The sequence below is a fragment of the Drosophila gunungcola genome (assembly GCF_025200985.1).
Source record: "Drosophila gunungcola strain Sukarami chromosome 2R unlocalized genomic scaffold, Dgunungcola_SK_2 000013F, whole genome shotgun sequence".
NCBI lineage: Eukaryota > Metazoa > Arthropoda > Insecta > Diptera > Drosophilidae > Drosophila > Drosophila gunungcola.
In genome coordinates this window covers 597,397-624,778 of record NW_026453171.1, presented here as the reverse complement: position 1 = coordinate 624,778, position 27,382 = coordinate 597,397, and the positions used below count along the sequence as shown (strand labels likewise).

General features: G+C 40.8%; 2 protein-coding genes across 3 annotated transcripts; both read right to left on the bottom strand.

The window, feature by feature from the left end:
- Positions 1-13: 13 nt before the first annotated feature.
- On the bottom strand, positions 14-26,595 carry LOC128256078 (protein king tubby). Of its 2 annotated transcripts, none has more exons than XM_052986141.1 (6): positions 25,908-26,595; positions 2,819-3,092; positions 1,779-2,237; positions 1,519-1,709; positions 881-1,018; positions 14-826 (listed from the first exon to the last, which is right to left on the bottom strand). In XM_052986141.1, exons 1-6 carry the CDS (start codon positions 25,947-25,949, stop codon positions 557-559), a joined length of 1,374 nt encoding a protein of 457 aa, XP_052842101.1. In that variant the 5' UTR covers positions 25,950-26,595; the 3' UTR covers positions 14-556. The 2 variants fall into 2 exon arrangements, with proteins under 2 accessions (XP_052842101.1, XP_052842102.1); XM_052986142.1 differs by lacking the exon at positions 25,908-26,595 and adding an exon at positions 21,140-21,160.
- Positions 4,040-6,349, bottom strand: LOC128256071 (glycerophosphocholine phosphodiesterase GPCPD1). The gene is given in 2 exon segments (XM_052986125.1): positions 4,040-5,934; positions 5,937-6,349. Coding segments are annotated over 2 exon segments (2,040 nt in total). The 5' UTR covers positions 6,151-6,349; the 3' UTR covers positions 4,040-4,108.
- Positions 26,596-27,382: the final 787 nt, after the last annotated feature.

The window sequence follows — 27,382 nt, the reverse complement described above, 5'->3', positions numbered from 1 at the left end:
TCCAATAAAACAACTTATTTCATTTGCATAATCCTTTTAATTACTTTACTTTGCCTCTTTATGAATTTGATAAATAAATATATGCTTTCATGAAAAGTATCTACACTGCTCACACAATGAAAAATAAATCTTTGATCATCAGCTGCTTATATTTAGAGCCTAGTACGAGTTAGTAATGTTCTCTTAAAGACTAATAGTACTCTCATTTCAAATAGTTTACATTTGTCCTTGATTTGTTGCTATATGCGGATTATAAAACTGATATTTAGTTTAAATGACATTTAGCTCGATTCGCTTACAAGTGAACTTATCTTTAGATGGGCACATTAAGATTTACAGAGTTATAGGACCTGTCCTACTTAATTTCTTATAAAATCGGTGAGCACATTCTGAGTAAATGTCATAAAATGATAGCCACTACATTACATATACATAAGTGATTAAGGGGTTCTTCGAGTGACTAGATTTCCGACAATGTTCTGGCCAGAGTGGCTTGTTCCACCCTCCAGACAGCTGTACATAAGGCAGCGGGCTAATCCCAAGGATCCAAGCTAGCTCACTCACAGGCTATTTTGCCGTCGAAACTGCTGAGGGCTATTGCAAAAGCCTGCATCGCACACAGTGGGTAGCGGTAGTCCATGGTGAAGACGTCCTCCGAGGTGCGACCAAACTGCATCACTATGTACTCGGGATCGGAGTCGTGGACCAGCTGAAAGTTCTTCACCGACGCCTGGGTGACGCGTCCGTGAAAGTTGAGCACATACGACTGCGTTTCGTCGTTCCACACCGGCGTCTTATTGTGCAGCTCCACAATGTTGTCCATGTTCTGTAAAGATCGATTAATCAGTATGCTATCCTTCGGGAATCCCTATCCTCTTACCTTCATCTTCCAGAGGTCCAGAATGCCCTGCTGCTTGGGATCCGCTGAACTGATCTTGACACGCTGATCATCCTCAGTCATGCCCGGCAGTATTACAGTCATGTTGCGAGGTCCCTTGAACCCCAGGATGTTTGTGTCCTGTAATTAAAGTTCACCGAATTTATTTAATTTTTTTGTTTAACTAATTCGTTTACCAGGAGTAATTTATTTAAATTATTAATTTAAGTAAATGAGAAAAAACTGTAAGAAAAAAATGTTGTGCAAAACAGTATTCATACAAAATTTCAATTCCAAATTGTGCAAAAATGTTTTTTATAAAACCATATTTAGATTAACTTAAAAAAATTACGCCTAATCGAATTTCGTTGAGAACCAACGTCTAAGCATCTGTTTGTGCATTACTCTTATATCTAGTCAAGTAATAGCATGTTGTCCTTAAAGATTTTTAACTTTTAAATCCCAATTCAAATTTAAATTCAAATACTGTGGCAACAGGTCCTTTTAGAATTTTAAGTTTACCAAGGTGAAATAATTTCTCTTTGAATTAAGATTTTGTCAAGTGTTCCAGAATTGCGTGCCTCAAAATAAACGTTCTGTTTTGTTTTTAATTAATATTTAAGACCCGTCCCATCACTTACGTAAATAATTACGGCCAGGTCGAGTCTAGGGCTCTCCGTGCTCTCCTTGTTCCCATTGTCAAAGACGGTAAAGGACGTGCCAAAAACATTTGAGCGGAGCTTGCCGCAGAAGCCATCGGCATTGCGAGACAAATCCGTGGGATCGCAGCTGACAATGTAGTTGGATGTCTTGCTCTTCTTGCGTTTGCGGCCTGCAAATAAAATCGGTTGGATGAGGTTATCGGGATAGCTCTGTAATGGGGGATATATTATTGACCCACCTCCCAGCAGGAATATCTTCTTGCCGTAGTCTCGCTCCAGGTGCAAGTAGTATATGGGAAAGAGACCTCGGTCCATGCCCTTGCGATCCCGGGTGATGCGGCACTTGTAGAGGACTCCCTGTGGCGCTGGCTGCATTACGAACTGGTCGATGTTTCCGATGACATCCCCCTCGGACTCCCCACCAGCCCCATTGCCTGTCCCGTTGCTGTCCAGCGTCGCATCTTTGTAAGGCGACGAGGCCATTCCGGCAGGACGCACTGGAGCTGCTCCCGCGACATTGCGATTGGTGTAGTCGTCCTCGTCCAGGTTGTCGCTGAAGGAATGCTGGCGGGCACGCGGCTTCTGCGAGTGCGTCGAGTTGGCGCTGTGGCTGCCAGCCTGCAGCTGCTCGATCACCGTCACCGGACTGCTCTCCTCGTCCTCCAGTTCATGTGATGAGATCTCCTCTATAAGATCCGCTGCAAGAGCAAAAATTGTATTTCCACTATTAATTAAATTCAATGTCGACCAATAAAATTTTTGTATCTAACCAATAAGCACATTTAAATATATAACATGTCCCTATCTGTTAAACAATTAATTGGACTTACAACTTTCTTAGAATCCTAAATTCAACTATGCTTAAAAATTAAAAAAATTTAAAATTTTTTTAACATTATAACTATTTATATGCGAAGTTTTAAGAAGCTTTGAATTTTTTTACTTGTACTTATTGACTTATGAACACTAACTTAAATTTTGACTTTGTCGAACGTGTAAAATTTTCGGTAGGTATTTCTTTTTCCAAAACCTTTTTGGTCGCTGCATTTTTGTATGAATTAACTCCTTAATTTTTCTGTTTATTTAAAATTTTAAAATTACTGATACTCTTTTCAGTTTACAAAAAACAATTTTAAAATTTGATATTAAATCAAATAGTTTGATCTCATTGTAAGGGTTTGTTTTCGAACTATAATGTTGAATCGGTCTTAAAAGATATTTTTTTTTTTCAAGGTTATGACATGATTAACTGATTCTTTCGGAGTGTACGGCCACTTACCCTCCTGGTTGATGGTGCTCAGACTGCGCATGTTGTTTGAGTGGTTGCGACTCGTGTTCATGGCAACCGGAGCGATGCCCCCGGGGCTGCCGTTGGTCAGTATCTGGTCCGGATTCTGGGGCGAGCTGATGAACTGCATGGGTCCGTCGTAGGCGTGCAGCTCCCGGCTGTTGCTGCGCATGCCGGACATGGGCCGGTTGATCTGCAGATCGCTTGCCTGGACCATTCCCGGCGAGGCTCTCTTCTGCCGGATGTAGGCCTCCATCAGCTGGCGCTGCAAGCAAATAAGTTAGCCCGAAAGCATTGTTTACTCCACTCTCTAATCGTAAGTCACTCAAAGATTATTTAGATTAGGAAACGCCTTGGGGTAAAAGATAATAAATCAAATAATTATGACTGCACTTGCTGATAGCCGCAAACAAAACGTTTGCAGGCATAGCCACAATTATTTTTGACTTTGCAAGCGACAATTTGCAAGGGAATTTCTGAAAATCCAATTAGGCGTCCCAGTTTCAAGTTGCAACAAATTGCTGAACTGAATTTACACCCACGGAGCGGATAAATAACCGCAATAAATGCCTAAATATTTGCATATGCATGGATACCCCTAATCCCCTCCAGCGGAATGCAAATGCGGGCACTAGGTAATTGGCCCAACATCCAGATTCGAGTCGATCCGTCATCACCACCTCCCACATCCCCATCCACCATCCACCGTCCACCAAGCACCCAACTCAATGGAATGGGTGGGTGTGGGAATACGAATGCGAATGCAAATGGAAATGGGTACGAACCATCGCCACATGACATGTGGGACAGTGGCTTATGGCAATGATTTCATTAAAGATTTAAATTTCAAGTTCACGTTCATGTTTACCAGCGCAAAAACAAAAGCAGTAAGCAGTCTCTGTCAAAAGTTGCGCTGAAATTGCGCATATAAATCAAAGCAAATAACCCGAGTTTAATGGCTTCCCTTTTTCTTTTCTTTTACTTTCGCAGGATATAAGATACAAGCAAAATCCCAGCTTAGTGTCAAGAAGTTTGTTTTTAGTTCTTATTATTTATAAAAAATGTACTTTTTAATTGGCATAAAAATGCAAGCAACATTTGTGCAATTGCTTACTTTAAAATATTGCCGAAAGAATTTAGAATTAAATTTCCTCGATAGGAAATATTTTTAAAAAAATATTTGAGATATTTTTAGAAAAAAAGAAGTCCGAGTTATGTCCTTACTAGTTCGTTTATTGCATGGGGTATATAACGTTTTAAGGGCGCTACAGAAATCGGGGACTACAGGAAATTAACGTTACTCAGGATGCTTTCAATGGTGGCGTTCAGCTCGCGCTCCTTGGGCGCCGGATCGCACTGGAGCTGGAAGTAGCCGGGCAGGTCCTGCTCCGCCTCGAAGGCGCTCGTCCTGTTGGCGCCCAGCCAGAGGTCCAGCCGGTCGTAGATGACGCCCGTGGGTCCCTGCTGCAGGAACCAGTTGATGGAGTCGCGGTCCTTGAGGTCCGATCCCCAAAGCAGAACGATGGGCACCTGTGCCTTCGCCCGTTGGACCACTGAAGGATCCGCCTTGACGAAAACGGCATTGGGCGAAATGCCGCCAAGATCGAAGGCCTGGGCAAAGTTGATGCTCTGCTCCACAGTGCTGGTCCGCGGATCCGCGAAGACGTGCTCCTTGCTGCTGGACAGGAAGAGCACCGGGTACATGTGCTGCTTGAAGCGCAGCAGGGAACACAGATCGGCGTCGAAGCTCTTGATCACATTGAGACGCCCGCAGCCATGCCGCCGCACCACCGCCAGGATGCGATCCGCGAAGAGGTTTTTGTCCAGCGTCTGTTCACTCTCGAACTGCCCGTCTGCCCGCTGCTGCGGCCACTTGATCTCGATGTCGAATCCTGTGCTCTGGTTCACCCGCTCGAAGAAGTCTTGGAGCGTGGGGAAGAGGCGCTGTTCCGGCGGCTCCACGTTGTTGTGCGCCGGATACTCAACAATCTTGTTACCCACAATCCGGTAGGTCTTGAGGTCCTTCAGCTGCTCGTAGGATATGTCCTTCAGCAGAACCTCGGTGAGGTCGTCGCGACTGGTCGGCGTCTTGGAGTCAATGCACACGCGAATGGAGAAGTCGTGGTGGATGATGGGCACCAGATCGCTGGTCAGCTGCACATCGAACTCCACGAGATCGGCGCCCATCTCGGCGGAGGCCAACATGGAGGCCACCGTGTTCTCGATGAGCGGCGCCGCATTCGTGGTGACCGTCAGCGACTTGCCCAGTCCGCGGTGGCCCACCTCCAAGGCTGTCCAGTTGGAGCGCCAGTAGTTGGCGAAGCTGGTGCGCAGGTCGAAGCCATCCCGCTCCATGGGCCGGATGTGCAGGTACTCCAGCCGCAGTCCACCCACCACGCGCTGCCAGAGCGGCGAGATGAGGTCGATGGAGACGCGGCCCTCGGTGCCGGCGAACGAGGTGTGCAGCAGGTGCGAGTAGCCCAGAAGCCGGACCACACTCTCCGCCGGCTGTTCGGCATACACCTCCACCAGGAAAGCCACCCGCTCCAGCTGCTCCAGGCTCACGTGGAACATGAGTATGTCGCCGGAGGCGTAGGCCACTCCGTACTCCGGCTGCTCGCGCAGCTTACTGTCCGCATACGACATCCTCACGTACTCCACACTGGCGCGTGACGAGCTGAGGATGGGCGCCAGGCTCTTCGGATCCACTGGCTGCAGTCGCAGGCGCAGCCTTCCCTGTCCCAGTTCCGGCTGCTCCTCCAGATTGAGGGCCTCGCGGAACACCTTCAGCTGCAGGATGCTGCCGGAGTCCTGGAGCCAGCCACGCGACAATTGGCGCTGTCCGGCTATTAGTCCGAATTCATCGCTCCGGTTGCCATTAAACTTGGTGGTGTTGAAAGTCCTGGCCTGGACGTGCGACTCCCAGCGGCGGATCTGAACGGCTCCTCCACTCTGGCCAACGGCTGCCGCAAAGTAGCGATACTCCACGCTGCTGTTCTGCGGGATCTCCACGGAGGCGGTCCACACATTGTGCACGGCCGTGCGATTGAGCAGCACCGCCTGTTTCGCCTGCCAGGCTCCCAGAACGGGCAGGTTGCCCACCAGGCAGGACGCTCGAACGTCGCCAGTTGATCGCCATCCGGCAGTGCTAAGGTGAAGTTGAAGACCAGCGGAGCGTTCCGCTTGAGCGGCACATAGCGCCGGGCCGCGTAGTACTTCTCGTAGTAGGAGGTGTCGCAGAAGGTCTCCACGGGCAGCAGGCACAGGGTGCTCAGCCAGGCGACGGTGAGCGCCACGAAAGTCTTCGACCAGGACACCGACATGTCTACGCTCGACGGCGATCGCGGTGCAACTGGGATTGGGGCTGGCAGTGGCCAACCTATCGGGATCAGCAGGGCGAGATTTATGGCAGTGGCCTCATCTTCGAGTGTGCAAGACGATAAGATTTCACACTATCGGGGTTTCGACGCGAACGTGAAATACGTCTCGTCTGGCCGGTGGTCAAATCCGTTCTGTTCATGCACGTGTGCCCTAGACTAGTGCACCCCGTCGATACAGATACACATACCGATACAGATGCAGAGGCAGAAACAAAAACAGAGACAGATACAGATACAGATACAGATAGATACAGAGATACGGATTGAGAATCAGATTCATCGAAAGCTTTGGGGTGGTGCCTACGTCATCGTCATCAACGGGCCACAAACGGGTGGCAGTTTAAATGAATTTGATTTCGAGTGCTGCGCAAAAGCTTCACCTTCAACGGGTGGCATGGTATAACTACATACGAAGGCCCCAAGCCCAGACCAGAAATCAGAAACCCGAGACCCGAAACCGGAGACCAGAGTCCAGAGCTCCCCTTATGTGGTGGCTGACCCCCAGTCGAGCAATTTACATGGTGAAAGTTTGTCAGCGCCCGTGTAATTCATCCGCCTCGCTCAATTACGAATTCGAATTCGTAACGTTTTCCCGTTTTCCCTTCTGGTCGGCACAGTGGTGGCCCTGAAATAGTAATAACAATATTCCGAATACCCAACGGCGTACAGTTCCGTCAAGAGCTCGCAGGGTAATCAGCGGGGCTAGCACCTGATTGCAGTTCCTTCAATTGCTGTTGTATCTCAACAGCAAGTACTCTCTGGGGCACGTTCACTAGGTGTTTCTTTTTGTCTACTGCTTTCTATGAGCAACACGCGATTATGTGAAAATTTGAAATCAGTTGGCTGCCAGGCAAAAACTCAAGCACTGAGCACGTACAGCAAACAGGAAGCAGCGGGGGGAAATGCACAGCCGGTAAAAAACGACTGACATCGCCTTGGGAGGATCCGGTGGGTTGAGTTTGCTGGGTAAAAAACTTGGAGCGTCGACGTGGAGCACGGTAGAACACAAACTCTTCGCAGGGATTCGTTTATGACTTGACATAAATAACAACTAAAAGCAGGGAATGCATAAAGTTAAGCTCAACAAGGACGCTTCTAGTTGATGAAGCAATCAATGATGCAAGACATTAGGTTTTATTCGGGCATGTAGTTATCTAGAGCATCTTCTTGGGAAATCATGACTCAAACATTAGTTTTATTATTCTTTTCAATTTTTTCAATTTGAAGTGATAGCACTTAATCTTTATTATTATCCTATTTATGTGTTATACGAAATTTTAGATAATTTTATAAGAAAATCACGCCATAAATATTTGTTGCTATTCAAATCGAAGATATAAGGCTTGAGAAAACTAAAACAAAATTTCCATAAAACTCATCGTCGTGGGTCGTAATCCTTCGCTTAATACTTAATCATCCGTTTTTATTATTTTTCAATTCCGTACACAAAAGGCGTATTAGGCGGGAAGTCGAAATTAACGAAAATATACGATTGCGGGAGGATGGGTATCGTAAACGAGAAAGTGTGCAAATGTTTTTCAGCAACTTTTTGGGCATGCTTAGCGCATTTATTTTAATTTGGGGCCAGACAAATTTGCGTATACGTAATGAAGGGGACTCGCCCAGTGCAATAAAAGACATAAGCACAAAGGGCACCCAAAACACAAACACACATGCATAAAGATATATATATGTATATATATGTATATAAAGAAGGTCAACATGTGTTGGCAACTGATATTTGAAGGGCTGCATACTTTTGGGGGTCGCGTAATAAAATGATTACTCATACGCCCCGTGCGCAGAACAAGGAAATTGAGAGCGTCAGCAAGCCAAACAGCCCAGAATGTATTGTGGCTTTTTTGTTGCCGCCCCTTGTTTGTTATTTGCAAATACGACAACAGCCAGGATAAGCAAGCAAATCAGCCCCCCCCCCCCCCCCCCACCGCCCCTCCTTCGAATCATCCAGCTCTCGAGATGGCAAGGACCCACTGCTGGCTGCTGATGTGTTTTGGCATAAAGGATTATGTGCACGTATTACAGCGGCTTAAGTGAGCTTCCGCATGCCAAAAAGCCGAAAGGCAACAAATGCACGCAGGAAAAATTGCCAAATTGAATTCAAACTTGAGGAAAATGAAGTCCTGAAATAATTTACATACTTTAACACTTGTAAAAATATTAAATTAGGTAGTAGGTACATAAAACTAGATAAATTGCCGATGGAATATTTATTAAACTAATAGAATATTTAATAGTCGTTTAAGCTGAACTCAAAACCAATTCATTTCATTCACCCACAAAAACCCGTAAAAACACATTTTTTTATCCTCAGCCAAAATTTCTGCAGCTTTAAGTTGGGCTAAATAAATATATAAAAACTGAAAAAGGCAGTAGTTTAAATTGTATGTTTTCAGTGCACGTTACAGGGATGACAAATCCCTCTAATTTTTCAAAACTTTAATATAATTTGGTCCTGCTTGTCCAACTATATTCAAGCACACACGCCAAATCGAATTACCGTTGGCCTGGAAAAGTGTTCATCAATTTTCAGGCTGGCCAACAGACAATAGATATAGCCTAGCTATCTACACGATTCGGCCATTAACCCCGAAAGTGTGGGGAACGGTGTCAGAGCTGCGTGGCAACTATTACGAGGGCTTTGCGCCTTTTCCTTTGACCCCACACCGAACCCTTCATCCGGGTTTTTGTTGCTGTTGCTGCTGCCCTTGTTGGTTTTGGCCATATTGACATTCATTTACGTGCCCGCTTCATTAAGCCATAAGCCATGACCATATCGGACGTGTCATGTTCACATTGTTCTCCTCACAATGGAGACACAATCCCAAACCGGAGGATGTGGCTACAAATGTGTTCCCAAAATTGTATAAAGAGCTTGAGGACATTGGCTTTGAATCAAAATGCTTGGAAATTTGCAGCTTTAAAAGTTTTTGACAGCAGATCATAATAATATGATTCGGCTGTGGGTCGTTCACATAATGAAACTGACGAAGTATTGTAATGTTTCTTTAAATGTTTTTTTTTTAACACGTCTGCAGCCACAGAGATGTTTAAAAATTCAACGTGCGAAACAAAACAAATACATTTGACTAGTTGATCCTGGTCAACAAAGCGAAAATTGAAATAAAGTTTAGAATGCAAATAAAATGGCATATGAAATTATGCATTTGCCTGCTTCCACCACAGAAAATTGGCCAAAGTTCAACTTTAGATTGGTATTATAGTGCATTTTGCTCATTCATGCATGTTTTTCTTGGTATGCTGTTTCGTGAATAGATTAACACATGGCTAAACATTCAGCTTAATGCGATGTTGTAATACAAATCTAATGAGGCTGTTTCCCTTTATGTTTTTCAGACTTCAGATTTGCGCTCATGTGTTTAAGGTCAGGTGTATTCAATTTCCGGCTTGACTTTGAAACAATTTAATTCCCTGGTTCATTGAATTGGGATTATAAAAAAACCTAACAAAAAACCCTTTACACAATTTGGCAAGGTATTTTTGAGAATATGTATGTGCATCTAGATAAGAGTTAGCAATTTATAGGGGTATCAACTATTCAATTGAATTCAAGTACAATAAGATAAGTTTAAAAAAATAATATATACATAAATATACTTATAAACAAACAAATAATCATTAAAGAAACGTTTTAATACTTATCTGTTTTATTTGTTTACCTTATATTTTAATTTTATTTTATCTGTTTTATGTCTTCATTTTAAAATGTCTAATTACCACTGCCAAACAATTTGTTTTGTTTTTTGATATTAAGTCGAAAATCGTTAAAGAACAAGGATTCCTCTATATCTATAATTGTTGGCTTGGAATCCTTACACATCGATTCATATCCTACCTCTACTGCCAGTCCTGTCGGCGTTTGTTTGCAGCCAGTTGGCTTTTGAACTTCCGAGCTGTCTCCGTTGTGCGAGTCTGCATCTGTATGTCGGTTAACCGAAGGCAAAGCAAGAAATTAAAAAAAAAATGCTGCGGTGTTCCAAGCCTTAAATCCTTTGCCTGGTGTTTTTGCTCCTCTTTCTTTCGGCAAGTACTTTGATTTCCGTCTTTGGGGTCTGACAAGTGCAAATTCTTTTGCTCACAGGCCAATGACAAAGCTCTTAAGACTCTACAAAGCCACTTAAGGACCCAAAGTCCTGTCACAAAATACATTTGAGACGCGTAAGGTCCTCGGGCGCAAATTAGTTTCGTTTTTGGTGTAATTCCCCCTTCGCATGCACCTTTTGTATGGAAATTCCAAACAATAACAAGAATATCAACAAAAGCCAACAACAAACAACAAACGACATTGACTCTAGATGTGTGCATGTGTGACTTGTGTGTGTGTGTGTGTGTGAGTGAGCCTAGTTGTGAGTGTATGGGTAAGAGCCTGGCAGTATGCAATGAAATGTGACGAGGGGCAAGTGACTGAACAAGTGAAAAGGAATAGAAAAAAATCGCGATGCCAACGCTGTCACCTTGGGCTGTAGGCCGTGTTATGTGAATTAAAATTAAACATAATATTCAAATATTATTCTGTATACATTTCTCAAAAATTTAAGAAAAATTGCCTTACAGAATAATTGATCAATATTTGGTATTATTCCTTATACCTATTATAAGGTGTCCCACAGAAATATATCTATTTAATTTTAGTGATACATAATTATCTTGAATCTTAAAACCAAAAAATAAGATTCCTATAAATTAATCTCTCAGTAACACTCAAGAGATTCAGGTTGTTTAAGATATCTAAAATCGTCCGTATTAAATCTGCATTAAATTGTATGACCTAAAGTGTTAATCACATAAAGTACTATTCAATATAATATATTACGCCATTGTAACCGCTGTATGGTCAGATAAAGGTTGCGAACTAATTTAACAATGAAGTAACCAAGCTTTGTTTAATTTGCAACTTTAAGTAATCGTGGTTTGAGCCACTGTGCCGTGAAGTCAGAGGAACATAGCCAGCGGCGCCTCCCAACCTTTGTTCCACATATTTGTGGGTGTCGGACGTTATGTGTCCGCATGGAGAAGAGCAGGCTGACAGGCAGAAAGTCCATGATTTCACTCGTTGGCGCCAAGGCACTATGCCGCAAACCTCCCCGTTGCAGCTCCTGCACCTCCTGCACCGGGACATAGAGCAAACACCCAGGAGCAAGCCTCTGCTGTCCCGCTTGTCGCAGAAAGGTCAAATCAGTGGCATGTGTCTGCCTGCCAGAACCTCCGTCCGTCCTATGCTCCAGCGAGCCCGGCTCCCTGCTCCCGATTCCCAGGACATGCCGCGTTCCCCAGCGAGTGCTCACCAAGCCAAGAATTGTTTGTGCGAGGCAAACAGAGGGAGTTGGCAGGTGGCGACGAGTGAATTGGTTGCCTAGCTATTGTTTCCACGGGAATATGAATACGAATACCCACGTAAGAGTACGTAACGTACACTAGAAAGAACTAAATGGTTGGTTCATCTAATAAGTTTATACTATTGAAACAACCAACTCGTGGCCATTCAGCATACATATAGCATATCTTCAAGTATTAAAATAATTATCTATTGACTAATATAAATTATTCATTGGGACAGAAAAAAAATTAAAACTAAATTAAATTAAAATAAAGCTTAAGCTTATTTTAAGAGGTTTTTATTTGGTTACATTCATTTAATGTGTAAGAGAGATTTAATGGGAATGATGTCACTAAATGTATTTTAATTTTCGGCCATTGAAATATAATTGCAAAAAAAGGCTTGATTAAAGACATGTTTTATTTAGGAAAGTTAAAATTTATTTAAATTATTTAATTTATTTATTTTGTACGATTTAGTTAGAAGATTTAACAATATATAAGCAAAAAACCAAAACCGTATCAAGGAAATTAACTTTAGATGGTAATATCTGTGAAAAGTGGAAACGCAGTATTCTCCAAAAACAATCAGATTATAAGTTAAGGATGTGACATAATAGTCGCAGTGTAGTTATAGATTCTACTTCATACTGTATGCTCCCAATGGTTGTTTACAGGGAGGTGTGAAGGAGTAAGACGGTAGTAGAATGCCGAAGGTGCTGGCAGTCCAAATATTAATGGACCTCGTCCGCCCTTTTTGTGGCAGAAGCACTTTGTTCAGAAAGCACAAATGTTGAATAATGCGAATAATTAATTTAAAGTGCACACAGTTTGTGTCAATTCCTTGGATAATCCAACGTACGGCTACCATTTTTAGCAGGGAAAAGGTACTACCAAGGGAAAAGGAAAATTTTCCAGGAAATTACCAACCTAATACAAGCCACATTTTTCAATTTATCGTACGCATTGTTAGCTTCCGACCAACTTTCACTCTCTTCTCCTCCCTTTCCAATAATTTGATGTTATGGCGGTGAACATGAAGGTAAGCGCAGTTATGAAAAATTAGTACGAAATTCCCCGGAGGACTAGTCTCACCCGTGAAATACAAAACGCGATTCACATTTCTAAACCGAATGTGTACACAAGTGTTGTTTATGTTGCGCATATAAAACAGCGAATAAAAATGCAAAATTGAAAAAGTTTTACTCAACTCGATGCACACAGTTGCAACTGGGTGAACAAAAAAATGGTTTTTATTTCGTAAAAATATGTTGGCCCTTTGGCTTTGTTCTTGGAATATTCCGTGCCAAGGAAATTTTTTAACAATTCAATAGTTTTTCCAGTTTTATTCGACTCAGCCCCATAAAGTTTGAGCCACGGAGCTGAATCGAATAAGCTTGAGTTGCAAAAAAGTGGAAGAAAAGAAAAAATTTTAATTAATTAAAGTGTTCCGAAAGCCATTGTTCGTTCAAAAATGTTGACCACGAAGCCGTTGAAAGTCTTTTAAAAAGCCCAGAAATGCTCTAAGGTATTCACCCAAAATTGTTGCCAGGCCTTTTGTTTAATCGCTTAACCCACCGCCCCCGCAATCAGCCCACTTTTTACGGCCTCCAACGCGTTTTAAAGTGAATGGCGAATGAACATCTGCAGTCGTTTCGGCTTAAAGTCCCCGAAACTGCGGCATTTTAAGGACTGCCGAAATGTGTGCACATTAAACGAAGCCACCATGTGCACACATAGACGTGTCTTGCATCTCTCCAGGCATCTCTAGCACATGATATATACGGCCACAACCATCTCCCAACATCCTGCTCAATTTCTCAGTCAAGTTTCTGGTCTCTTCTGCTCGTGGTTTCGGTATTGGCAGACGTTTTTCGGTTTCCGCATTTTATTTCCCAGGTTCAATATGGAAATCCTCTGGCCGCACATGACTCTGCTCCTGACATCCTCACATATTTATTTGCTACTTACGAGCAAATTATTTTTCCTCTTTTTCCTCTTTGGCTAGGTAAATTTGCTTTCACAAAACTGACTGCAAAATCTGGGCGCAAGATATTCTTGTTGCATACCAAAATACTTTCGTACTCTCTTCGAATAAAGTTTTTGTGTGTGAGGCTAACCGAGGTAAGGACCTGGCCTGGAACCTGAAGGTCCTTTGGGACTAAGAGCTTCTGAGTTTCTTAAGGTGACAAAACTGTGAGGAATATAAACAAAGTTGCTGCAAAAAGTGAGAGGCAAATGGCAGGAGACTTTGCGGTGGAGCAGCAAAAAGTATATACGATGTGGGAAATTAATTCAGCCGAGAGTTTCCCTATATGTATGGCTTAAATGTGGGCTACCCAAAAGGATTTAAAAAAAATATTCTACAAAGCCAAAGTTACTGAAGACATTTTACGAGATGCAAGTACATGTACTTTAATTTCGATAGTGCATACTGGTTTTATTTGTATTAAAGCTTAAAATGTTTACTCAAAAAGAAACAACAAAGTAACCACAACATTTACCCAAGGCAATTAAATAAATACAATATTGAAAGAAATTTTTAGTGTAGGAAATAAATGGCCATGGTAGATATTTTTGGTTATTTTCTTCCTAAAAGTTTCCAACTTCCATTTGGCTGAAAAAGAACACATGTCGGATAAAAACCTAACTTATTGTCCAACCTTCTTAGCTTAATCGCCTTTACTTCAAATATATCGATACTCCTTTTTTTAATTTCGCTTCGGACATTCGACTTTTTCGGACCGTAAAGCTGGATCTTTACTAACTGCATATGTGTGTATGTGTTTTGTGAACAAAAGGAAGTAAGGGATTGTGAAAATCCGCTATGGCATTTCACAGGCAATTGGGAACTTTCAATATAAATGCTTCTGTGTGCCTTTGATTGCGGTAACTGGGAAAAGGCAATGCCAATGCTATGGCGAGGGAAACTTTCGAGATCCGGAGGGACCGGAAGGATGGACGGATGGGGCCATCAACGAGCCACAAGGGAATCGGTAAGTCCCCCTCCGCGGAAGGGGAAACAAGGACCATCCTCCGCACTTGCCATGCACATTGAACACATTTAATGCCAATGAATACAGCCTGTCGTCGGCCAAACGACTGGATTGAATATTTATTGGGAGGGAGGGAGGATATGCTCGGTACAATCGTTTAGCCACATGCCCCGAGGGAGGGATTTGCTAATTTACGTGCAATTATGATAAAGCATTGTGGGGCTTGACGGCAAACGGACAGCGATTTAACTGGATTTAACAAATTGTTATTTAATTAGCGCACAGATGTATTTACCTACCGTGAGACAGACACTGGAAGATGCAGCTGCTGCATTTCCGCTTTTCCTTTTGAGCGGGGAAAACTTGAGCTCAAAATTGTAGCCTACTTAGACGGGCCCGCTGCCTTGAGTACAAAAAGTTTCTCTTTCATCTGACGGCTTTAGTTCTGATTACGCCTCCTTGAATGCTGCAGTTGCATTCATCAAGCGACGACACTTTTAAGCAGACAGTAATTATTATAATTGCATCAGGAGACTGGAAGAACATGTGCTGCAATTCACACAATGCGTCGGTCTTAATTAGGTGGATTACTTCATATTAAGATGAAATTAGATTTGAATAATTCAAATGCCCGCTTACTGTCTCTGTCATATCCTGCTGTTCAGATAAGTTAAGTTAAGAATTTCACACATTTCCAGGAAACTAAGTTCGCACATAAATCATGCAGTAAAGTTCATAAATAAACAATGATTTAAAATAAAATTTGATTGATGGGCTCAAGGATGAGCAGTGGCTCAGAATTAGTTGCCGGCACGCACACAGAGTCTTTCTACTCTTTAGATAGTATGCAAATATGGACGCAGGATAACAAACACACAACGATGTCGTTGCCTTGGCACAGTGAGCGTCATGGTGGCAAAGTTTTATCAATAAAAACTCGTCGAAAGTTGCTGCTGCAACATGCAACTATCGCATGTTGCCGCTGTGGCAGCTGCAATGCCAAGTTGCACGACTTTTCCCCGACTTTGGCTCCACGCTCATGTCGTTTTCTGGAGTCGAATGTCTTCCGTTCGCATTCAAAACGGAATTCGATGTGCATATTCATTTGAGCAATTTCTTTTCACCCTATAGAGAGTAAGCGATGGGTGGCAAGGAGGCGATAACAATGTGCCACAATGCGCTGTTTGTGTGTGCAATCAATATCTCATTTTTGAATAGTCTCCATCGTCCTTTGCGTCCTTGATGGATGAGTGAGCTGCAGACCGTCACGTTCAAGGAACGTAGCAATTCGATTAAAATATGCAAATGTCATTAGTGAGGAATTCAGTTGGGGCTCGGACACCAAGGTATCCATATTGACCAATTAACGATAGTTCTACTCCCCAATTAATTCTCCAGGCTTTCTGTATGACAAATTACTTTGTCCATTAAATCCATTTTATCAAAATCACTCTGCCATCTTGCAGCTGAATTAATGGCTGGGTTAATCGAACAATGGAATTGTCATATGTCACTGCAAATCATTAATTCTGATTTGAAATCGCTGATGGAATATCTGGGCTTTCTTTTATTTACCTGCCACAGACAGAGACACAAAAGCTGTTACCCGTGGCAACTGTGTAAAAAAGAGATTAGACCTCTTTGCTGGGGAAAAAGTGCAATGGGATTGATTGAAATGCAATAGCGCATACGACACGTGGAACGTTGAGTTCAGTTGCGACATGACAAGGGGCGTTCTGTTGTCAATGGTTGTTTTTGTTGTTTTTGCGTTTGTGGTTCAGTGTCAAAACAAACTGAAAAAAGGGGGAAAGGGAACAAGAGCCTCGTTCAATCGATAAAAAACACACCCAGTCAGAGTCGTAGTTTAAAAGCGGCTTAAGGGGACTACGCAAAAACTAAAAAAAGTGGGGCAACAGCAGTGGAATTATGACTACCCAAAAAGACCTGGTCCTCTGGCCTTATATTTTATATTCCCCATAAATGCTCTTAATAACTTTAATGGTTTATTCATTTGAATCGTTTAAACCAAGACTATTCATATAATATATAATATATAATATATAAAGTTCTTCTAATCAATCATTTTCTGGCATTTTAAAGTAGCTTTCTGTTAGCTCAGTCGCCCAATTCATTGCATTGATTTTATAAAAAGGTCTTTCTTTGTTTAAATAGTTTAAGTTAGAAATTACAGCTGCTGAAAGAAAACTTCAACTTTTAAAATACATTATAAATATTGTACATAGGTGCCTTGTTACTAACTAAATAGGTTTGTATATGAATGGTTGCTTTCCCAGGCGAAAGTAAAAGGACACGTCCCTGCAATCAAAGCACCAAAGCAGCAAAGCTCGTCACAGAACTAAGCAAACTACAGGTGCAATGTAATGGGAGAAGTGGGAGGTGAATAGGGTGGTAAATCGGACGCAGGGGTGGTGCTCTATGAGGAGCCTAACGATAATCGAGCTAATCCAGCCTGAACGCTGACATGCCTGAATGGCCCAGCGAGCGCACGGATGAATGAATGGGCGGGTGAGTGAGTGACGAGGGCATTGCCAACCTCCAACTGCCAACTGCCAGCTGCAAAAGGGCAGCAGGACGGGTTCCCATTTCCTTGCCTTCCATGGGGCTCCCTTTTCCCTTCAATAACACGCGGAGAACCTTCGATTTTTTCAACTTGACAAACCGCGTTCCAATTTCAATGATAGTTCCTTTGTTTAAGTTTGGCCTTCCACTTGCGGTTCGTGTAATTAAGGTGAAAGTTGAGGACTTTCCTTGACCACTTCTCCTTGATTCCGAGAAACGCTTCCCATATACCTTTTTAATGGCAGAATGTAGGCAGTGGAAAGGTCCTTTATGTCTCTACATACAAACTTCGATGAAATTGATTTTTTATCGAAATGGAAATCGGAGGTAAACGTGTCTTTTATTATGCAAATGTATGTCTGGAACTAACAGTCAATGAATTTAGTTTGATTTTCTTCAAATAACATCTGGAATTGTAGAAATCAATATAATCTAACAGTCAAGAGCTTTAGTTTCTATTGGTATTATTATTTACACAATTTTACACAATTTAAGCTTTCTTTAGGACGCAAGAAAATTTTGTAAAAATAATAATTTTACCCAAACTAAGCTTAGCTTAATTTTTTATGGCAACGACAACTATTTAAACAACAATAAAAACAGTTTTAATTAAAGTTTGCTCAATTACGGCGTTGCAGTCTAGCTGTTAGGCTCTCGAATCAACAAAATAGACGTTCACCAGCATTTCATTTCAATGGAAACAATACCACTAATTAGGCCAGGGAATTGAGGCCCAACAGCGGGATGTTTGAGGTAAATTTGGTGTGGTTGCGATGGCAAAGAGTTGGCCAAGGCGACACAAAGTTCTCGCTTTCTGCCGCTTTTAAGGTTAACCTCAATTAGCTGCCAGCGGGAGGGGGGTGTGGCCTTGGGAAGGGGCGAGTGGGCGGTTGGACCACACAAACAATCAAAATCACACGATGCCCGCAAATGAGAGGCATGCACCACAAGGGGATTGCCACGGGGCACAGAACGTGGAAAACGAGCTAACGGGAGGGGAGCCACAGGATTCTGCCTGCGGAAGAAAGTAGGCACATGGGGCGCAGTGGGCGGCCCAAGATGGAGCACTTTTGGCGAGTTAATTGTTGCACACTTCGAGGGGCCATCAAAAGCTACTGACCGGAAAGCCAACACTCCATAAATACATGAATGCTGATTGCTTTTTGTTTCAAATTATACTTTATACAGTGTTTTTTTACAGCCCTTTTAGCAACGACTCGAGGGAGGCCTATTACGGATGTCGACATCTCGTCCGGAATTGTGCGGCACAAATCTCCGGAGAGCCGCTAAAAATGGCGTTGAAAAGTGTAATTAAGGGGAGCTTTAAGCCAAATGCAGCGGATAAGCGACCACGGCCACACAGTAGGGAAAAAATGGCAGCCACAGGGGATTCAAAGCGGATCCGGATGGGAAATCCCTGTCCCTCAGTCGTTCAATGATTTTCCTCTTTTATGTTTGGTTTACTGCCGTTTACAGGGATCGCCATCGGCCAAAAGGCAAAAACGGCGGGAGTCCGGCATTTTATTTGAAATGCCTGCCACAAGCGCCGAAAAGTCGGCAGCAATAACTTTTTCATGGCTGTCTCGCTTTTATTGGTCCACCCTCGATTCTAGCACATGATGTCTCAATTTATAAAAAAAAACCATTATCAGGGATTTCAATTGTAGCATTCGCAGATCATTTAACTGACACAAACAAATTAGAATAAATTAAAACTTTTTTGTTTAATTTCAATTAAATAACAACAGCTTTTTATTAAAAAGTTGGAATTGAAAAACAGTAAAACAGATTAAAAACCGTGTAATTTTTTTTTAGTTTCCTATTAAAAAATAAAATTTAATTTGTATAAACACCTTGCCTGACCAAACGCAATCTTAATTACTTATAAAGTTTGTTAATGAACAAATAAACGATTTATGGACGATTTTAATTTAATTCATGCCTAATCGGAAATTTCACCGAAAATATAGACACTTAAAGTGGAGTTTAATTACCCAAACAAAAAATAGTATATGATGGAAGATTTTAATAGCTACATTTGCAAAGCACTAAACGTACACATCAAATTAAATTAAATTCGAAACTAAAATGGCAAAATAAACTTTTTTTATAACTATTTTATTTATAATTAAACACTGTTTTTATTTAATTTAATTTATTTTTGTTTTGCTGTTTAATGTATAAGGTTAGAGTTTTCCGAGTTTCTAATTTAAAACATAATTATTATTAACTCTTTGCATAATCAAGAGAAATCATAGCAAACTCCATTTGTTTTGAAATCAATAAAAAGTTTTATAAACAATTTAATTAATTTCGCTGCCTAAACCGGAAACTTTGCAGGTAAAATATAAACCCAAAGTAGATTTTAATTACGCAAACGAAAACAGTATTTTTATATGATTTTTTCGCGATGCTTTTAATTAAATTTCTAATGAGGGACAGGAGTGGAGTTCTCGCTGTCTTCGTTTGACGATGCCGTTAGGCAACAGGGCGTATAATGAACATTTAATTAGCTTACAACTCCGGCTGTCCACTTGTGCGGCGGAATGCTAAGCTAAGGACACTCTGGGCGAGGGTTGCTCAACAAGTTGTTCGGAGAAATTCCCTCCAAGCCTGGCAATTAATATCCAAAATAAACGCAAATCAAATTAAACAAATACAGATATTTACTTATGACAGCTGCACACAAAATTTGCCCAGAGGGCTGTCCCTGGCTGGAAATGCTGAAACTCGAAATTGCCATAAATATTACAAAAGTCATCACAGCAAAAGCAAACAGCACAAGCGCCGGAGAAATTGAATTTGCCCTTTTCAAGTCCTGCGTCTTTAAATTCCTGATATAAATGCAAATTGAAGTGGCTGGCTTACTCTGGGCTTTGCCAGCCAGGCTCAATTGAGCTTGCATCAGTTTCTCATGCAGCCATTCACGATCTGAAGTCACTTAAAAAAGTCCTAATCTCCGGCAAGTAGCAAAAAGCAAGTGTCATAAATCTGACGACTTTTGCAAGATGGCAACAAGGAATAATCTGACTATAAAGGTCCATTCGGACATTTTCATTTTGTGCGACAAGAAGCGAATCGGCGAAGAAAATCTCGGCTGAGTAAATAGCAAATGGGAAGGCCACCAAATGCTGCCAGAGCACCATTCCTCATCTTTCCGCCTTCATCCACCTGAATGCAAAGGACAGCGGAGGAGACATTTTGTACAGGACATCACAAGTTGGGGGCAAAGAGAAAGAGATATGATTGTGTAATAAAGCAAAGTAAGTCAACGACTTCCCCTTCCCCAGCGAACATTATTAAACAAGCCATTTGTATTAACGTTCTCCTCAACTACCTTTGCATTCACTCTGGTATTTTCATTTCGCATAAATCCATTATTGGATTTATAACCAATCGCTGTGACACTTTTCATAATTTTCCAGTCGAAATTCACAGACAATGGAATTTCGACATAAAATTGTGGTGGTTCAAAGCCGTTTTATTGTCACACCTTTTATGCATTTTAATTATTTGTTCAGGTTGCTAACTAATTAGTTTTCGATTGAAAAAGTCAAGTGCAAATAATTGCACAAGTGTTGTTGGAAAAACAGAATTTGCATTAATATTAAATCTGGCAGACTCATAAACAATTCAACGATTGAGACACATTAGTCTCAGCGACAGCTCCTGGTTTTTTGTCGTTGTGCTGAAATCCTTTTCGGAATACTAGTTAAGCCCTGTACAAAAATGGCCTCCTTGATTGTGGCAGCAGGAGATGAAAGAGTGAAAGCGAAAGCCTGTTTGGGAAGGGATAAACCACACACCGCCCGACCACTTAATCAGTGACGTGACGCTCTGCAAACTGTCAGCTGCAGTTTCCGCAGCGGAGCCAGAACCACAGATAACCACACGTGTGACAGCGGACCACAAAACACAACCACTGTGCAAAAGGCGATTAAAGACATTTCAATTTAATTGGTCATTTTCACTACACAGAAGAAAAAAATCAATATACGTACCTGAAACGAATTTTATTTGCTTTTCAAAATCCTGTTTAGACATTCTAAATTCTTATTTGAGATTTGTCTGATTTTTAATTTGTACTAAATTTGTGTTTGAAAAACTGAAACCATTGCCAAATATTTGTTTTATGTTTTGCGTTTAAGAATGAACGTACAAAAAAGGATAAATTGATTTAATTTCATGCTTCGAAACCAATTATTTAGTGTTTTTTTGTTTATTTTTAGCAGCGGAATCAATGTTTGTCATTTGTGTGTGCAACGTCAATTTTTTATGTTACGAAACATTTCGCGTTTGTGTTTGCTCAATATTTCCACTGTTGTCAAGTGTTAAGTGCTTTTCGCTAAATTCCTCGAAAATGTTAAAATTAATTTAATAAAATTTTTACCACAAGTTTGCCAATTAAACAGATTTATTCATATTTGCAATGGAAACAAATTCTTAAGCCTGGCAAATCGCCTAATTCTACGAAAAGTTTTCAACTCTCGACATACTGCCACTCCTAGGTATGTAATTAATTTGCAGCATGCAAAATGCTCCAGGTCCTCTGCTTCTGCATATGCAAAACTTTGGCTGGTGTGGCTGACGGTGTTGCAGAAACTTTCTGTCTGATAAATTGAATCAAATTTGCCGCCTACGAATGAAGTAGCCCTCGGCGCGATTCGCCAAATTGCAGTTAATGAAATCTGCAATTGAAATGGGGTCCAGCAAGGTTGGCGGCGCATTTCCATGGCATTCATATAAAATGATCACAAAAATGTCACAATATTGCAGCTTTTGTAAAATGACACTTTAATTCCGCAATGAAATATTTTTAAATTGGTTTTTTAAATAAACAACTTTTTTGATAATTGGCCAAATTTTTCGGTAAAATTTAAGGGCGCTTTTCTCTGTGTGAAATTTTCCTGGCTATGAGTAATAGCTCTATTTTTTTGGTAACCAAAAGTTTTAAGTTCCCCCATTGCAGGATGAGAAATGAAATTTGAGTCTGCAGTTTGTCCACTAAGCTGGCAACTGCCAACTGCAGTTTCAGTCAAACAAAAATGGCAGCAACATAAACTGAAATAAGAGCCGATGAAAAGCCAACACAGCAATGAAAGCTTTTATCCAGAAATTTATTGCCAGCTATTAGTATATATGTCAAAATTTGTGTGCCCTAATTGAAAATGAATTGCTTTTTAGGAAACCCCAGTCTTTGGCTTTAGTCCTGCGTTCCCTTGTTCTAAGCTCCTTTCAATATATGCGTTCTTTTCATCATGGAATTTTCATTCCCCGTTGCCTGTTGCTTTTTGAGGCATTTTCTGCGAAAATCTGTCGGGTTTAAGGGCGCTTAGGTGCGAAATGTTGGCAAAGAGCTTGCCATGAATTATATAAACTGCAAAGAACGTTCGGCTTAAATGTTGGCTTCTGGAAAAGGCTACGTTAATCCGAGTTTTTCTTTTTCTATTTCACCTGTAGCCAATAGTCAGTCAAGGAAATTCCCCTAAAAATTCTCATCGAATAGTTTCAGCAAGTTGGCACAAAATTGTGGTTCCATTTGTTGTGGAAATACTCACATTTTAATTTGACAACCCCTCGAAAGTATTTTATTTCTGCCAAAAGCACTGAAATAAAATATCTTTCAACAAAACAATCAATCAACTTCTAATGACAGGACTTTAATACACATTTAATACTGTGCCTTTTTCCAATAAATTGCTGGGTTTATTAAATATTAAAGCTTTGACTTTGATGGCTGACAATCGAGAAGTTTGGTAAAACTCGATTTTGTTTAATCCGGCATTTGACTCTCGGTAGGTCAAGAACCTCGGACTAGAAGCAACAGAACGAAAATTACAGGCTTGGAACAAAGGCCAAACGTCGTGAAGCTAAATGAAAGCAAACACCCCAGAGTGGACCTCAGTTTTGTCACTTTCTCTAAAATCATTTGGAAGACAAACAAAATGTTTAATAATTTGTCTTGGTATACAAAGGCAGAAAAAAGAAAATTTAATAATCTTCCCCGCTTTTGGTTTTCTATTTCTTTCGATCCAAAGAATATCAATAAGAGATAAGTATATTTTAATTTAAGAAATTAAAAATTTATCACTGATTCTTGGCTTAGCTTTACTTATAAAATTCCAATAAAAAAATAAAAAATTAAAATGTCTTAATATTACTATTTTTTTTACAGTTTTTATTTTTGTTTCTCAACAAATAAAAACATTATACTTATATACTTAGGCATTTAATGAAACACTGTTTTGCTTGCCACTCTCTAGATATTTTTAATAATTATAATTAATGTTTAAGGTTCACCCCAATGTACACTTGAATATTTGGGAAGTGAAGGCGGTGCGTCATATCCGTTTTGGGGCGGAATATTTTTACGGTTCGCGTGAAGAAAAGCTTTTGCGAATTGGGGAACCGAGTATTATATTCACATATGGGAGAAGTAAACAATTGAGGGACTTATTACTTGGCATTATGCTCTGGCTTAGTTTGTCCCGCAGCTTGAGTACCCGTCGCCATCGATTTAGTGCTTTTGGTTTCCTCGGTTAATGGTATTCCATGGGTGACGGCAAACATGAAAACAATACTAAATACTGGCATTGTTCATATTTCTAGTTGGCTGTCTGTCTTCGTCCCGAGTATCCCGATTCTCTCTGTCTGGGGATGTGTGTGTGTAACTGTGGCAGTTGCCCGTAGTTACGCAGGACCCCAACAACAGAAAGACAACACGTTCTAGTTAAGCGTGAGTCCAGGCCGAACTCTTTATTAATCCTTTGTGTATTTTTAGCGGCCACTTTATAAGTTGACGGCCATATATCTTCCTGTTGATTTATGCCAAGTGTAAATTAGCTCCAACGGCCCTTCTTTCTGTGCTATTTTTTTTTTTTTTATGGCAGGAATAAATTTGTGTTTATTTAAACTTAAGAAAATTACCCAAACGATTGTCTCGAAAGATTAATGGTGTATGCTAACACTTTTCCAAAAAACAAGCTTTATGGCAGGAATAAATTTCTGTTTATTTCAATTTTAGAAAATTACCCAAACGATTGTTTCAAAAGATTAATGGTGTATGCTAACACTTTTGCAGAAAATAAGCTTTTCTTTTAAACTAATACTTTTTACTTATCCTTTATCTTCTCGAAAGAACGAACATAAACTAGGTTATAAAAAATTCTGCATCATTTTTCCTTAAGATTAGTAGTAGTAGTTTTTATATGCAACAGCTATCCTCGGGGAAAGATTAAAAGATGCCCTTCTTGGCAACAACAAAATGTTTCAGGTCTAAAAAAGTATGTGTGTTGTTTTTGTATTCCAATCGAAGTTTGATTGAGACAACCTATTTTTTTCAGAAAAAATTATTATTCTAGCGATTGCACCTGAATCTGAAACGAATTGGCATTAGGATTTCATGACGTCCTTCCATTAAGGAACATCGGAAAGCTGTAAATAGCTTCTGTATGTTTTATAAGCCATCACGGCACGAAATCGAATCGAAACTCTGAACTCCCAAATACTTGGCAACGAAAATCGACTACATCGAAGTGATTCGATTTATGTTCTTGTGGGTGCTAGAGGGTCTTTTTGGGTGGGTGAAGAGTTTCGTGCCACCCAACATAATTAGGGCCAATGACAATCCTATCGGGCTGCAGCAAGTGCACCACCAAAGCTGGGTTTCGATTTATTCGAACGCCGTTGCCCGGACAACAGACGACCAGGTGGCCACGAAGAATTGGGCACAACAAAACCATTCCGAAGAGGCGTTTAGGAACTTGGGTGTTGGGAGGGCGGCACATTTAAAGCGGTCAGATTTGAGGGCAAAAAGTGAACAATTTCGGGGAATGTTGGCTGATGGCCCCATTCGGCTGGTGATGATTGCTCTGGGCTGACCAAGTTTTCCAAGACAGGTCCTTTTTTGTTACTTTTTTCAGATTTTCACAACTCGTCTGGTAATGAAAACGGAACCATAAAGAAAGGATTGCTGACATGCCTTAACCACAAAAGAAGGGTTTAAATTATTTTGTAGCCTTAAAAGTTAATTTGTAATAATTTTTGGGTAAATCAAGCTAATCGTAGCACTTGAGTTAATATTTAAATTATAATAAATTATATTTGGTCACGACTGCTTGTTATATTATTGATTTGTGGGCTTTTTTTAAACGAAGCAATATATTTAACCCGTGTAAATAATGCGAGCAAAAATGAATGAAATGATTCACCAAAATAATATACGAAAATATAAATGATGTTTGCTAATTTATGGGGTATGATTTGAAATACCTTATCTTTAAATCATTTTTAGATAAAATATTTATTTATTTGTAAATTGAATTACTTTATAGATTTAAATTACTTTAAGTAAAGGACCGAAGGGGTGCAAAAACTTGATACTCAACAAAAAATAGACCGGATACAGATTAAGAGGTTTCGTTATAGTTATCTTTTGAATGTCAATAAATAGTTTCTTTCGTATAAGGTCTTACAAAAGTTTTATTTTTTTAGTTAGGGCCGAACAATCGGTGGAATTGTTCGTTAGTCACTCCTCAGTGAAGTCAAAAATGAATACGTACAGTCTTTCATATCGCTTTACCAATATAATATCATAGCTCGAAAATAACATTGAATACGTAAATCACATAAAATTTTAAATGTTTCTTAAGATATATTAAAATGTTGCTTCAATTTTTTGATACCAAGAGATTTGTAAAAGCGAAACCAATAAAGCCAGGCGAATTTTAATACAAATTTAAGGTCTCTTGGATCGTCTTAGGCCCTTACCTGTTGTTCCATTTTCTGATTGCGACCGTTAATTGCAGACATTTTCACAATTGTGGCTTTTACTTCGAGAGGGATCTGTGTTATGCTGGCCTCCAACTTTACTACGCGATTTCAATGATCAAATAGAGGGGCATTTGGCAAATTTCGGAGTGACAGCTGCTGGGAAATTTTCGTAAATCTTCAAGGCGACGAAGAATGCGAATGAATGCAGCAAAACAAAAACGTCGAAGAATCGTTCAAGACCAAGACACTCTCACACTATACATATATATTGCACACCTGGCGACAGTTATGTGGCGTGTGGTACTTTTGTAGTTTGTAGTACTGCAGCACACGCGACACCAAAAAACAAGGGGTGGCAAGGGGACGAGAGGCGGAGGAGGGGGAAGAAGAAGACTGAAGCCGACAGCCGGCTCTTCCTGTTCTCGCTCTCTCTTTCCACGCGATCGGAGGGATTGATATTCTCCGATTTATCGCGGCGATCGGGGGGTACTGATTGCTTGCTTTCGCTTGTAAAAGGCACCCGAAAAGGTTTAGGTTAAGTACATATGTATTTGCAATATTTAATTTGGCAAACACTTCCGTGCTCGCTGAGTTCCGTGTGATGTTTGCCAATCGAGTGGCTTTGGCGCCTATTTCTTGGTAGAGGAGAGGAGGAGACGAAATATCCCGTCGACCGAACCGCACGCTGCCGAAACAACAACTGCGGCTACTACTAGCAGGCAACCACCACTCAGGCAAAGGCAAAGGTCTCGAGCGGAACGGAATGGAAGAGGAAACACAAAACGAACCACTTCGTCCTGTCGTGTGTCAGCGAGAGAGCGAGAGAGAGAGGGCGCGCTCTCTCCTGTGCCTGCTTCCTCTTCCATATCCTGCAACCGACAGATGTGCAGCTGCCGAGTGCCTTTCATTCTTTTCACTAGGATTCGGATTAAGAAACGCATTCCCATACAAATCTGAGCAATTCTCTCATATGCTTATGCATTTGGTAATTGCATTCCGGATTAGGCACACTCCAATGGCTAACATAAACGTATCTTATTAATTTCACTAGATAACAAGAGCTGCTTCTTAATTACAAATAGTAATCTGTTATTTATTGAACACATTCGGTAATGAAATGAGAAGATAGTTAAAATCCCCCGACTCAAGCATTCAACAATTAGAGTCGCATTCTAAAACTCAATTTATTTTTAATAAATAAACAAATGTGTTTATACCAACTACACATATTTTGAAAAAATAAGCACAGTGTAAAATTTGCCTTATTATTTCAATCGATTTCAATTTATAATTCAGAGCTGTTGGTAATAATACCTCCACAAGCCGCACTTGTGTGGTAGAAAACAAGTGGGCGGAATAATATCAAAATAATCTATCTGCTTATTTAACAACAAATGTCCAATGTTCATATTTGTTTGTATGCATAAATACAAGGTATTTATGTTAAAAGACCCACCACGAAGCATTTTACG

Coding starts and splice junctions, on each gene's coding strand:
- LOC128256078 (XM_052986141.1), bottom strand. CDS start 25,949: ATGTCTGCAATTAACGGTCGCAATCAGAAAATGGAACAACAG. Junction 2,238..2,818: donor GAGCACCATCAACCAGGAGG/GTAAGTGGCCGT, acceptor TTGCTCTTGCAG/CGGATCTTATAGAGGAGATC. Junction 1,019..1,518: donor ACCTGGCCGTAATTATTTAC/GTAAGTGATGGG, acceptor CTTTAATTACAG/GACACAAACATCCTGGGGTT.